This window comes from Salmo trutta, chromosome 32 (genome assembly GCF_901001165.1).
Source record: "Salmo trutta chromosome 32, fSalTru1.1, whole genome shotgun sequence".
Classification (NCBI taxonomy): Eukaryota; Metazoa; Chordata; class Actinopteri; order Salmoniformes; family Salmonidae; genus Salmo; species Salmo trutta.
Window position 1 is genome coordinate 31,618,506 of NC_042988.1, and position 14,764 is coordinate 31,633,269.

At 44.9% G+C, this 14,764-nt stretch overlaps 1 protein-coding gene and 1 long non-coding RNA gene across 6 annotated transcripts in view; both read right to left on the reverse strand.

Annotated features, from left to right (window-relative positions):
- Positions 1-9,004: 9,004 nt before the first annotated feature.
- On the reverse strand, positions 9,005-10,413 carry LOC115171702 (uncharacterized). Its single transcript, XR_003871234.1, has 2 exons — positions 9,402-10,413; positions 9,005-9,358 (listed from the first exon to the last, which is right to left on the reverse strand). It is a non-coding gene; the product is annotated as an uncharacterized LOC115171702 (long non-coding RNA).
- Positions 10,414-10,418: 5 nt separating this feature from the next.
- Positions 10,419-14,764, reverse strand: part of LOC115171701 (sterol regulatory element-binding protein 1) — a 37,546-nt gene continuing 33,200 nt past the window's right edge. For all 5 annotated transcript variants that reach the window (XM_029728751.1, XM_029728753.1, XM_029728752.1 and 2 more), the window contains 5 exons: positions 13,994-14,126; positions 12,486-12,651; positions 11,781-11,963; positions 11,534-11,645; positions 10,419-11,294 (listed from right to left, as the gene is read on the reverse strand). In XM_029728751.1, coding sequence (XP_029584611.1) covers positions 11,074-11,294; positions 11,534-11,645; positions 11,781-11,963; positions 12,486-12,651; positions 13,994-14,126 — 815 coding nt within the window. In that variant the 3' untranslated portion in view covers positions 10,419-11,073. The remainder of the gene's footprint in view (positions 11,295-11,533; positions 11,646-11,780; positions 11,964-12,485; positions 12,652-13,993; positions 14,127-14,764) is intronic.

The following is a 14,764-nucleotide window of genomic DNA, read 5'->3' on the forward strand; positions in this document are numbered from 1 at the left end:
AGAGAGAGAGAAATAGAAAGGAGCGAGATGGAGAAGAGAGAGAGAGGAGGAGATAGAGAGAGAGAGAGAAATAGAGATGACGGAGGGAGAGAGAGAGAGAGAAATAGAACGAGAGAGAGAGAAATAGAAAGAGAGAGAGAGAAATAGAAAGAGAGAGAGAGAGAAATAGAAAGAGAGAGAGAGAGAAATAGAAAGAGAGAGAGAGAGAAATAGAAAGAGAGAGAGAGAGAGGGAGACTGCTGAGGATAAGGGGGAAGCTCCTCACCAGTGCAGTTAGTAGGCGTTCCCACCTTGTCTTTCACAGGAGCTGGTTCACTGGCCAGCTGCATCCTCCATCCTCCACTACTGCACACAGCTTTCATGTCTACAGTAGTGCAGAACCACACACACACACCAGGGCGCGAGCACACACATTGCAGCTTCACGTTAGCTCAGAGCAGAGACTCAGGCACACAGACACTGCAGCTTTCATGTTTGCAGTGACCATGGCAATTAAAGGCCCCATTCTGCGCTGGCCATGGAGAATAACACACACACATTGCAGTGCTGTGAGTGCTGGTGCGTTCTATTTCAGCAGGCAGGTGTACATATGTCCAGAGAGAGAGAGAGACCTACTGAACCTGCAGACAGTATCACACAACACACACAGATCACCCATACACTCTCAAAAGCACAATATTCATTTTTTTCATATATAACGTTATCTTTGTGCACTTGTTTTGAAGTGAACACCAATCGCCCTCATACATAATTTGTCTTTGTCTTCCAGGCTTTGTAAAATAGAGCAGCACCAGTGAGCATCACCTATGCAGTACAACAGACAGACAGATAGGACATCCCCCCCCCACCCAAACCTGATGATGAGTCATGATGAGACGTCATGACGGACAGACGCATCGGCCAATGGGGACAGCTGGGGATCCTCTGAGGCTCCACCGATAGCAGCAATACAGACACTAGACAGCAGGTCCCTCAGAGCAACCCCCGTAACCCCTGGCAACGGCACTGCTTTATCTCAGCCACCCCTGATAACCAGACAGAGAGACAGAGAGAAAGACTGCATTGTCTGTCTGACAGACAGTCTCCTTCACGGACAGACGGACTGCGGTGTTTTGAGAGAGTCTTTCACAGCCCTGTCTGTCTGTGTCTAGACACCTGGCAGCCATGGTTACTTAGAGACCCCCCCTCCAGAGAGAGAGGGGGAGAGACAGGGGGAGAGACAGGGAGCTGTTTTAAATTCACGCTGCACTGTTCTGCCTCTGGAACGGTCGCTATCATTTTTGGACACCTGGTGGATTGCGATTGGCCAAAATAGGCCCCCTCCGGCTATGCTGTCCGAGTTCCAGGTCGCGGTGTGTGTGTGACATCGACTGTGTGTGTGTGACATCGACTGTGTGTGCGTGTGCTTGTACAAGGAAGGGAACGAGCGTGTTCCAATTCAAGATGTCATGCGTCAGAAGAAGCTGCCCTCCCCTGGATGTATCTCAATGTGCGCTTAAGTGTTATAAAAATGTACATGTTTTAACAGATTCTAAATATGATTCTGATAATGACAGAAAGAAAAAATGACGGTATTTTAATATAACGCTCTTCTTCCGGTATGTATTTTGATGTGCATATTACGGCTATACGACACCATTGAGTCAGCGTTGGTATCTGTCCCGCTTTGTGTTCAATTAAACATTTTTATAAAAATAAAGGTTTCAATATTCACACTAGCGTACTACTTAGAATGCATGCCTTATACATTGCTTCATTCTAAGAGGGTAGTGTGCTAATTTGGATATTGGGGGGGGGGTCAAAATTCTGGGGGTCACCGAGTCGAAGTTCAGCCGTGTGCTCATACAACATGATGTACAGTAGACGCCACATCATCACCATAAAGGTTAAAGGTCAGGGCTTAGGGCTTAGGGCCCGGCCGGCATCATCTCACACGTCACGTTATCTCAACTCACCACAGTTCTTCATCAATATCTCTGTCCATCATCTCCATCACCAAAGGCTGCTCTCTCCATAAACATTAACAAGGATTCGACTCCAATAGATTCTTAGTCCTATACAACTTAAGTTATCAGCACCATAGAGCTGAATCAACTGTACAGAGACTCAAATATGTCATAATATGGACACCGTACAGTAACACAGTCCTCCCCATTAAATGGGGAACAGGTGTACGGTGTCCATATTCGGACTGTTTCAGTTTTCTGACTCCACATCAAGTGTGTCTCTCTCATTCCTTTCTCTGTATGTGGCACTCACAGTAACGTAGCCTGTTCCCCTTACTGCAGCATTCTCACACACACAGACAGCCTCTTTAGGGTGTAGTGTACAGTACTTCAGTACTACTTTAGATTGTAGTGTACAGTACTTCAGTACTACTTTAGGATGTAGTGTACAGTACTTTAGTACTTCATATCAGTGGACACACAGTATTAGGGCAGTACAGTACAGACAAGAGCAAAGCTACACACCACAGACCTCTTCTTCTGATTCTTGATTATGATGCTCTCATTATTTAATGGTGTATATAAGTATTTGACGCTGTTTAAATGTAAGATGTGATGTACTAATATAATTGTGTATAGTATTTCCTAGAGATGTTTATTTTCTATAAAATGAATATGTTATTGCTTATAAAAATGTTATTAAAAGAATCCATTAAAAAAAGAGACTTTGGGGAATGTCACTCGTTCTAAGTTGAGCATGCAGTTTTTTTTATTGTTCATGTTTTCATTGTTTGAATCGATGACACTACAGCATCAATTTGTGTGAAATGTTTTTGTAACGCCAATGTCAAATATACCAGCACCTTTCAATGCTGCCCAGACCAAGGACTGTTCTTTTTTGTCATCTTCTTCCAAATCTGCACAGACACACCTTTATGATCATTAATGACAGACTATGAGGACAGAAATACAGATGGAAGAACAGGACATGTCATGACACACAAAGGTGCACACACACACACACAGTACACACACCACGGTTATTATAGTTTAGGTTTTTTATATTCATGTTTATTTCAAAAATGTTGCTTTTTATTTTAAATTCAGTTTAGTTTCAGTTCATTTTCAGACCTGACTTGCTTTTTTTTATTTACATTTAGCTGTATCAACATATTTCTATTCGTTGTTATATTATTTAGTTTCAGTTTCAGTGTTAAAGACAGAAAGCATGCGTTGGAGCAGCAGTAATACATAAGGTCATGGGTCAGGTCATAAGTTAGGTTCAGTTTCAGTGTTAAAGACAGAAAGCATGTGTTGGAGCCAGGGGCAAAAATCTGATATCAACTTTGGAGGGGACAATTACATGAAATTTTCTCAAGAGCAATTCCTGAGGGGGACACCAAAAGTAGTGCTGTAACACATAGCCTACATTGTAATATGGTAAATGTGTATTGAAGAACCAAAGAAATAAGGTGTTTGCCATACTCCTAACTACCGGTACCCAAAACTACACAACTAATCACAACAGCAATACCATTGCCTTTAACAAATCTTAGTTCAGTCACCAGTTTAAGTTGAGAGTGGGGGTATCCATGGCATTTTCCAATTATGTTCCTATTTTACAAGTCCAAAAAAATGGAGAACCTTTCATAATGTTGCCAAACAAAGACTCAACAAACTTACCTGAGACTCCCTGTCTCTGCCAGTCTGTCCCTGCATATCTGTCCCCAACTCTGCTGTCTGTGTGCCATCTGTTGCCTGCTCTGCCTAATGACATCATTGTGAAACATTTCCATTAGAAATTCATTTCTTTCTTATGAACATTTTATCAACTAGTCTTTGAGATATTAGGCTACTAGGGTTCTTACTATGCGTTTTGGTGTATTGAAAAATACTCTGATGTCCGTCTTTTATTTTTCTGCCATTTTTCTACCTGGCTGGCTACACACACACAGTGTGTAGGTTATTTACAGTAGGAGATGGGCTTCTATCATCTTCAATCATTCTATTTGGGCTTCGATCTAAAAAGGTAGCTAGCAAATGTGAAACGGATTAAAATGACAAGAGTTGACAGCTGTATGAGTTCACCATTTACACAACATATGCTGCAACCTTTTGTAATTTTAATAGTTTGTTTCATATTGGCTGGCTTCCAACAATAGCTGAATTTGCAAAGCTAGCGAGCACCAATTCAGTTTCAGTGGTGTTTGCTATAATCTTTGCTACCTGGGTTAAATAAAGGTGAAATAAATAAATAAATAAAAGTTCCCTTGCGACAATTTAGCTTTTGCAACGAGACCATTAAATATATTTAAGACAATGGTAGAAGAGAGTGTAGTTCTGTTCACTTTGGATTTCAGTTTATCGCTAACCTTATCACAGGGACTTTGAAGCACTAACTTACATCATCTGCTGATGATGCTGATCTTGGAATAAATTGACGATAGCAAAGATTCCATCTTTGACGACGCCACATAAATGGAATAGGTACTAGCTAGCTTAATAGTTAATATTTGCGCGCTAGCTCTGCATATTCAGCTAGTGTGTGTGCGCGATTGACTGGATTAACCTCACATCAGTTACGTGCATTGAGTGCCTTTCAGACAGTAGATACGACCTCTCTGTTACCTAGCAAGCTAAGGAACTGGCAGTGGATCAAACCATTGTGAGGCAAAGGGTGGGGGGGTCGCAATCTTTTGAAACTTAAAAACGCACTAATAAGTGTCTATAATCAGCACAATTGCTTTCATTGCGTATTATTAATATTATTTAAATTACATAGTTATGTTTCAGTGATATATTGGGGGGGACAAATCATATTTTTCCCAGGATGGGGGGGTCGTGTGTCCCCCGTCCCCCCCGGGATTTCCGTCCCTGGTTGGAGCAGCAGTAATACATAAGGTCATGGGTCAGGTCATAAGTTAGGATCAGTTTCAGTGTTAAAGACAGAAAGCATGCGTTGGAGTAGCAGTAATACATAAGGTCATGGGTCAGGTCATAAATTAGGTTCGGTTTCTAAAATAAAGTCAATCTCAATGTGACTTGGATTGAAAAATAAATAGCGCTGAGACTGGTGCAAAAAATATGTTGTAAACACTCTAAACCATGTTCACACCAATCCAATGCTTTTTAACTTTAGTAGTACATTTTTTAACTTTAGTAGTACATGTAAGAAGAATGACGTTTCCTTGTTAGCTAGTGATAGCTACACTGTTAAGGGGTTGCCATGAATTTGACAGTAACTTACAGGCAGCAAAGTGGCAAGTAAGTTACTGTATTTCATATTGCAGTACACCTACTGTAATTTACATTTTAGTCATTTAGCAGACGCTCTTATCCAGAGCGACTTACAGTAGTGAATGCATACATTTTTTTTTTTTTTTTCTGTGCTGGCCCCCCGTGGGAAACGAACCCACAACCCTGGCGTTGCAAACACCATGCTCAACCAACTGAGCTACAGGGAAGGCTGTAATCTAAACACAGTATCAAAGCAAGTACTGTGTAATGACACAGTATAATACCATGGAATGATGAATGCGTGAATAATTGACTGGATGAATGAATGAAATTCATTGAGGGGAGATGGGGTTTGTATTTCACAGTGTTTTATTGCTAGGGGGCTGGCCTACGCGGGGGAAATGTAGGGAAAATGGTGCAGCACAGTTCTAGGAAAAAAAGTTGCTTTCAAACTAGGGATTCGGTGGCTAATTGAGGTAAGACTAATTCTGCATGTATGAACTACACATTGACACATCCAGCCCAAAGCGGGACATTTAAAAAATACATAGTAATCGCCAAAGTTCAGGAGCATGTCTTTCCAAACTGACAGCCACTACAGGGCAAAACAGATGAAAAAAAAAAGACATGGAAAAATGCTCAAGCATTAAAGGTTTAAGACTTGCTTACCCTATTTTAAATTGATGGGGCATTACTACCACATACCAGTTAAATTGGTACAGCACTCTTAATATATCCTCCTGTCACGTTCGTCGTAGTAATTGGACCAAGGCGCAGCAGGTTGAGTGCTCATTTTCACTTTTTATGTTTTTGTGTTTTTTTTTAACACTTAAATAAACAAAACAATAAACAACCGCACAAACAGTCTTGCATGCTAACCACAGCAGTGCAAAGAACAACCTCCCACAATTCCCAAAACAAACATACTCCTAATTATAGGACCTTCAATCAGAGGCAACAATAAACAGCTGCCTCCAATTGAAGGCCCCAATCCCAATTACCTAAACAAAGATCTAAACACCCTAGAATAGACATAGAAATATACAAACATAGAACAATGACCAAAACCCCGGAATACATAAATCAAACACCCCTCTACATAAACACACACTCAAAACCATATAAAACAAGTACCCCCTGCCACGTCCTGACCAAACTATAATAACAAGTAACCTCTTTACTGGTCAGGACGTGACACCTCCTATAAGACACTCATCAAACTATGTTAATGAGACAGAAACAACAATACCATTAGTGGTCAAAATGTTTTCAACGCTCCAAAAATGCCATATACAGCAATTACACCCCCCCCCCCCCCCACACACACACACACACACACACACACACACAATGTTCCCACAAAGCACCACAATTGACAGCATACTGCTGTAAAACTTTCACTAGTTTTGTGTTAGTGTGATGCAGAGCCTGTGAGCAGAGTTGTGGTTGGAAGACCTGTTCATCGCTCTCTTATGGAGTGGTGCTTGTCCACCGCTCTGTGCTCCAGGTCCTTTCCCACCCTCTGCTAAACACTGCTATGTGCCCCCGAGGGTGAAAAACACTGCCGCTCCAAATCCACTCCAATCAACCAACACCCATCTATTTTTGTGAATACCTGGACCTACCAATTGGTTTTGAAGTATTGAAACCAAACCATATGGATTTGAATGAAAAGTATTTGAATAAACATAAAAAGGTGAATGTAAGAAGCACATAATTTCAAATAGGCCACATTTCTTATTAAACAGAATATAAACACTCTAAATAGGTCAGCAGTGAGACAAGGAGCAAAAATGAATTATTTAGTCTATGTTATTTCAATTATTTCAAGGTTATAGCCTACAAAGAAATACATAGTGAAGCATGTGTGAGTGTGACACTCGGCTGGTAGGGACATAAAGCGCTCAGTATTTAAACAACTTTTGGTTGTATTAAATCATTATAGTCTATAAATTGCGCATATAGGCTGTGACTTACTTAGAATGAAATACAAATTAAATGAAAAATGACTAATTAATGCCTTTGAATTCATTTTTAGAAACATGAGTTTTGCCAGTCTGTGGCTTCAGGCTCGTGTGACGGTTTCTGGAGAGCAGGCCAGCAGCGGAGAATACCCTCTCTAAACTTGCAGAGCCACTGGGGATGCTAAACACCTTTTGGCCACTCTTGCCAGGTTGGGCAGAGATGCAGAGTTGTTTTTTTATTTGTCTATAGGCAGGCCTAACGTTTTTTTAGGCAAAATAAACAAATCAAAACCGAAAGCTCCTTGAACATGGGAATATGCCAGGGCCAAAATCAAAATGAACGAAACGTATAAGAGATCTGATTTTGTGTTTATAAATACTAAGCTACAATGACAGTTATCTACCCACCTCGTTCCTTTCTGCTAGCATGTGCACATAAGTACACCATCATGACCATCATGAACATATTTAGTAAACTCCATGACAGTAGCTAAAGCAAGGGGCTGTAGCAGCACACAAGTAGACTACAAATGCATGCTGGGCCAGGCATGCACTGAGCTCGTAAAGTGAGCGCTTGTGGAGCGGTACTGGAGCAAAATTGGACGCCCCAGCCTTTGGGAATCTCGAGCCACACTCCAGTCAAATTGTGCGAGCTCCGCTCCAGCTCAGCTCCAGCTCCACTCCAGCTCTAGCTCCAGCTCTGCTCCAGCTCTGCTCCAGCTGCAGTCACATACTCTAGTATGGTGACAGCAATGCACAACATCGCCATCTCCTGGACGCATTTACCCACCAGATTCAGCAGCGTAACCCCAAAACCCTGGACTTTTGCCAGAAAACATTTAAAAACATTTTCATTATGTTTTTTATTTTATTTAGTTCGTTTTGGAGCCAAAGATAGAACTATACTGAAACTATGGTTTCAAACGGGTTTGTTAATAATTTTATTTCAGTTTACTAAATTGTTTTTCATGATTAGTTTTCATTTTGACATTTTTATAATAACATTTATTTGGCAGGTGCTTATATTTGTCCTATTTCACACATATACAAGTGTGTAATAATACGCGTGTGTGAATTAACCCAGGCAGTTAACCCACTGTTCTTAGGCCTTCACTGGAAATAAGAATTTGTTCTTAACTGATTTGCCTATTTAAATAAAGGTAAAATAAAATGTGTTTTTTGCATATCCAACTCTCCCTGAGACACCCTCGGAGAGTAGGGTCACAGCCAGGGTCTGGCTCCCTGAGACACCCTCGGAGAGTGGGGTCACAGCCAGGGTCTGGCTCCCTAAGACACCCTCGGAGAGTGGGGTCACAGCCAGGATCTGGCTCCCTAAGACACCCTCGGAGAGTGGGGTCACAGCCAGGGTCTGGCTCCCTAAGACACCCTCGGAGAGTGGGGTCACAGCCAGGATCTGGCTCCCTAAGACACCCTCGGAGAGTGGGGTCACAGCCAGGATCTGGCTCCCTGAGACACCCTCGGAGAGTAGGGTCACAGCCAGGGTCTGGCTCCCTGAGACACCCTCGGAGAGTGGGGTCACAGCCAGGGTCTGGCTCCCTGAGACACCCTCGGAGAGTGGGGTCACAGCCAGGGTCTGGCTCCCTAAGACACCCTCGGAGAGTGGGGTCACAGCCAGGGTCTGGCTCCCTGAGACACCCTCGGAGAGTGGGGTCACAGCCAGGATCTGCCATTATCAACAGTGACCCTGGAGCAATTAGGGTTAAGTGCCTTGCTCAAGGGCACATCAGGATTTTCTTGTAGGATCAGGGATTAGGGCTAGCAACAGTTCAATAGTTTCAGTTTCTCTCCCCCCCCTCTCTCCCCCCCCATCAAAGCACCACAAGAGACCCCGAGGCATTTCGTTACAAAATTGTATTTTTATTTACATATCCAGGAATAAACCAATGAGCAAAGAAGTAGAAAGCCAGGGAAGGAAAGAATATGTTGATTAAGAAACATAATAACACTACATGTTGAGATGTGGTTGTGATGATTTAACAGTCACACCACAGACTGACCCAACACACTGGGAAGGAATCATCAGTCCAGTGTCCCTCAGTCAGTCATTTACAATGATACACCATTACAAACTAGCATGTCCTGGGATAAACAACAAAAGCATGCTAAAGAACCAAAACGGGTTTTACAGTCTTCTGAAAACAACAACTGTGGTTCTGGAACAGGGTTGTACACATACACACAACTCTTTCACTCTCTCTTTTTAACATATGGGTCCTGTTCAAAAGGAGCACACGTTTTAAAAACGTTTTGCAACGGAAAACAAAAATTACAGTTTCTTATTGGACAAGAACAACCCATTTTCTTCCATTTGGGGCCTAATGAACAGGACCCAGAGGCCTGACTACAGGAGGGTGTGGCAGCCTCGCTACAGGCCTTCTTTTGAAGAAGAGATAATATTAACAAGAGTATATTAAATCATGAGATCTAGAAATACTAGATGAGACTCATTTGTAAGCTATTGGTCTTGAACGGAGTGACTTTGGGGAGGGGGGGGGGGGTCACCACGATAGAAATATAATTACTAGAATGGACATTCCCATTAAAGTCAATGTTCTGTTATGGGTAGCCCGGCTGCTCAACCCTAGACTGGAGCCTATCGCTCGAGGACTCAACACCTCCAACTCTTTCTGATATCATCATAATGGCAGCACACACCTTGCGCAATAGTGCAAACGCTCACATGAGTCTGATGACAATATTGAATGGTCTTTGACCCTCCTTTGCCACAAAAGCACATGGACACTGTCCCCTTTTTTGATACACTTAACCTATGTTTGTTGCCATAGTTGGTAAGTAACACATACCAAATGGCACCCTATTCCCTTTTGTGGTGCACTACTTTTGACTAGGGTCCATAGGAAGTAGTGCACTATATAGAGAATAGGGTGCCATTTGGGACGCATCCATACTCCCCATTGGACCCCAAGCCTCTGCCTATGCTACACAATGAGGGTGGAAAGTAATAATGATCACCCGGACAATGGAAATACTGATCAACAGAACAAATCTCAGACAGATTATAAATACACTGTAAAATATATACACAGCAACAAAGAAAATAATATGAAAAGGAAAAGCCACAATATTACAGAACTCCTCAAATACAGCCCCTCTGGGCCAGTGCAGATTAAAAGATGTGACAGAGATGCAACATTTCAGACCATCGCAGATAGAAACAATGTATAGATCTGTCATGGTCCTCTTTTCAACATGATAGAGAAACCCGTCTGCTCTACACGATATATTTCTATTTTTTTCTGAAATGTTGTGCTCCTCAAAAAGACCAGTCTGTCCCAACGCAGTTTGCTCCTCCCACCGCAGCCAATCAGAGACAGCCACTCTCTAAACACACCAATCACAAGAGTGCTTCGCTTTGTAAGGTGCATCGTCCAATCAAAACATGGGGCTAGTAGTGTATAACTGCAGGTAAAAACCTTTCCCCTTCTCTCGCACACACACACACACACACTCCCAGCCATCACACCTTCACAGTCCTGCAGACGGCGCCAGAACCCCACCCAGTGGACACACTCCGCCACTACAGTGCATTTCATGCAGGGGAATAGAAAAGAAACAGAAATGTGAACCTATATATCCTGGTGGATGATGACTAGCTTACATGACAGATCATGTCAACAATGTCAATAGCAACACCTTACTGGGGTGAAGTCCTCCCCTGCTAAACTGTCACTCTGAGAGCTGTCTACTGACAGGTGATTTGAAACTAATGGCAGGTAACTGTCAGGTGTGTTTATTCGTCTGTCTGTACGCCTGATATGATTCTCAATGTCTAGTTAGACTGTCTGTATGTCTGTTCGTCAGCTGCAGGCCAAATGCCAAAAACCTCCTTCATCCATGTGTGTGTGTGGGGGGGGGGCTGGTCTCTCTGCCTCGCTCTGTATAGTCTAGGCAGAGGTGACAGTGGTGCCGCTGCCCAGCTTAATGATCATCTGCTGGCAGTCATGGAGGGTGCGCTTGTCCCCCAGCTTCTCCAATGTCCGGGCTGCATCCGCCAGCATGCCCACCCGCTGGCCCGGTGCCGACAGGAAGGAGGGGGGCAGGTAGCGACACGCCAACATCACCGCCTCAGCCTGCTCCCTCTGGCCAGGACGCATCTCACACTCCTCTGTAGAATCACACACACACGCACGCACACACACGCACACACGCACGCACGCACGCACACACACAAACGTGAGTTGTGGGGGACACAGAGAGGGATACTACACAGATAACAACACTCATATCGCATCCGTGTCCCTTTCTGCCTCATTATTAAAGGCTTGAAAAAGGGCACACAAAACCCACAGAACTTCCAACCTTTCTCACACACGCAAACTACAAAAAAACCCTCTCTGCAGTTACCCGTCTTGGCTCCGGGGGTGGCTCTGCGTCTGAGCGAACGGTCCAGGAGCTGATGTGTTCGCGTGGGACTGGCCCCAGCCATCAGCCTGGCGGTTGCCTCATGAAGAAACAACTGAGGGAGAGAGTGAGGAGAGGAGAGAGAAAAGTGTTTGATGAGTGATAAGTCAGAAATCTACCTCTATCTACCTGTGTCCATATACATGTATGTGCCCGTGTCTACATGTGTATGTCTTCCTGCACGTCCTACCCTGCGCATGGCGGGCCTGAAGCTCTGGGCCAGCTTCCTGAGGGAGGAGAGGTCCTGCTGGAAGCCGTGTAGCTCGGCCGGGGAGGCCTGCATGGAGAGACCCCCGGGACTGGAGCTCTGCTGCAGACGCCACACGTTGGTCCGCATCACCAGCAGCAGGTCACACAGCAGCAACTGGACCACCTGGGGAGAGAGACAGACAGAGACAGAGAGAGACAGAGAGACCGAGAGAGAAAGACAGAGAGACAGAGAAGCAAACCTTATGGTGTGCGTATTGAAAGTGACATTAGTTTGAAAGGCAGTAACAGTGTGTCGGGGTGTATTGATGTCTCCTGTCCATTGTGCTGTATGGGGCCCAGCTCTGTCTTGCACTGCAGGAACATTGTGCTGTATGGGGCCCAGCTCTGTCTTGCACTGCAGGAACATTGTGCTGTATGGGGCCCAGCTCTGTCTTGCACTGCAGGAACATTGTGCTGTATGGGGCCCAGCTCTGTCTTGCACTGCAGGAACATTGTGCTGTATGGGGCCCAGCTCTGTCTTGCACTGCAGGAACATTGCACCCAGCTGAGAGACACATGCAATGCAACTACAATGCACCACAGCTCTGGCCATAGCTGCTGTGTGCGTGCGTGCGGGTGTGTGTGAGTGTGTGCGTGTGTGCGTGTGTGTGGGCGCGTGCGTGCGTGCGTGAGTGTGTGAGTGTACCTTGTCTAGGCTGCTGCTGTGACAGTGTGGTCCCAGGTTGAGGCTGTCTCTCAGCAGACCGCTGGCCTTCTCACTGTGGCTCAGACTCAGCTGACAGTTCTCTGGTTTGGTCAGCATGGCTCGCACCGCTCGAAACGTGTTCAAACACGCCCTGGGCAACGGACTCCTGAGGACACATGAAAAACCCTTTCAGAAAGGTGGTGGAGAAGAACTGGGGAAGTGTGTGTGTGTGGGGGGGATGTCTGTATGTCACTCTGGCATGTTCTACTACAGCTTGGTACAGTCTCTCGGCTGTGTGTGTGTGTGTGTGTGTGTGTGTGTGTGTGTGTGTGTGTGTGTATGTGTGTGTGTGTGTACACTCACTCTGCAGTCTGTAGACTACGGGGCAGGTGCTCGGCGGCGAGGTACAGTCCCTCGGCTGTGTGTGTGTGTGTGTGTGTGTGTGTGTGTGTGTGTGTGTGTGTACACACTCACTCTGCAGTCTGGGTTGGGTTATGCCATGGCGGAGATTTTTGTGGGCTATACTCGGCCTTGTCTTCGGACGGTAAGTTGGTGGTTGTAGACATCCCTCTAGTGGTGTGGGGGCTGTGCTTTGGCAAAGTGGGTGGGGTTATATCCTTCCTGTTTGGCCCTGTCCGGGGGTATCATCGGATGGGGCCACAGTGTCTTCTGATCCCTCCTGTCTCAGCCTCCAGTATTTATGCTGCAGTAGTTTATGTGCCGGGGGGCTAGGGTCAGTCTGTTTCATCTGGAGTATTCTCGTCTTATCCGGTGTCCTGTGTGAATTTAAATATGCTCTCTCTAATTCTCTCTTTCTCTCTTTCTTTCTTTCTCTCGGAGGACCTGAGCCCTAGGACCATGCCTCGGGACTACCTGGCATGATGACTCCTTGCTGTCCCCAGTCCACCTGGCCATGCTGCTGCTCCAGTTTCAACTGTTCTGCCTGCGGCTACGGAACCCTGACCTGTTCACCGGACGTGCTTGTTGCACCCTCGACAACTACAATGATTATTATTATTTTACCATGCTGGTCATTTATGAACATTTTAACATCTTGACCATGTTCTGTTATAATATCCACCCGGCACAGCCAGAAGAGGACTGGCCACCCCTCATAGCCTGGTTCCTCTCTAGGTTTCTTCCTAGGTTTTTGGCCTTTCTAGGGAGTTTTTCCTAGGGAGTTTTTCCTAGCCACCGTGCCTCTTTCACATGCATTGCTTGCTGTTTGGGGTTTTAGGCTGGGTTTCTGTACAGCACTTTGAGATTTCAGCTGATATACGAAGGGCTATATAAATAAATTTGATTTGATTTGATTTGTAGGCTACGGGGCAGGTGCTCGGCAGCGAGGTACAGTCCCTCGGCTGTGTGTGTGTGTGTGTGTGTACACTCACTCTGCAGTCTGTAGACTACGGGGCAGGTGCTCGGCGGCGGGGTACAGTCCCTCGGCTGTGTGTGTGTGTGTGTGTGTGTGTGTGTGTGTGTGTGTGTGTGTGTGTGTGTACACTCACTCTGCAGTCTGTAGACTACGGGGCAGGTGCTCGGCGGCGGGGTACAGTCTCTCGGCCGCTGCGTCGTCTCCTTGGAGCCAGTTAATGATCACCACGGCAACCGACGACCACCATTTGGAATGAAGGTCACAGCCTGGAGGTCCCAGATAAGGTTTACAGACACAGACAGACAGATGTCAAATAAAATACACACAGAGACAGGTTATTATTTGGATAGTTCCTATAGCTGATCTAGAGATATCAACTGTAACTCTGTTGATACACAACAGCTTGCTGGGGTTAGGTTTAGGGTAAGGGCAAGGGTTACGTTTTGGTTGAGGCCTAGGGTTAATATTAGGGAAGAGTTTAGTTTTAAATGTAGGTTGAAGGTTAGAGGATAGTTAGTTGACATGATGTTGACAGTTTTAGAACATCAATCTACAAACCATCTATTTGGGACTATCCAGACATGCTGAAACACAGACACTATCCCTTTCTTTATCTCTCTCCGTTTCACACATGATCAAATCCAGCTGGTGATGACGACCTGAGTTTCAATCTGTTCCCCCTCTGGCATGGTCACAACCTGCTAATACTGCAGCTATACTGATAGCCACATCTCTCCAAGGGAGAAGACCTCCTATGCTTAACATTGGGCCAAAACAGCTTTCATCAAATCAGATGGCTGATTCATCACAAAACCATTTGATGTTGCCAATTATTTTAATGATTACTTCATTGGCAAAGTGGGCAAACTTAGGCAGGAAATGCCAACAACGAATAGTGAGCCAT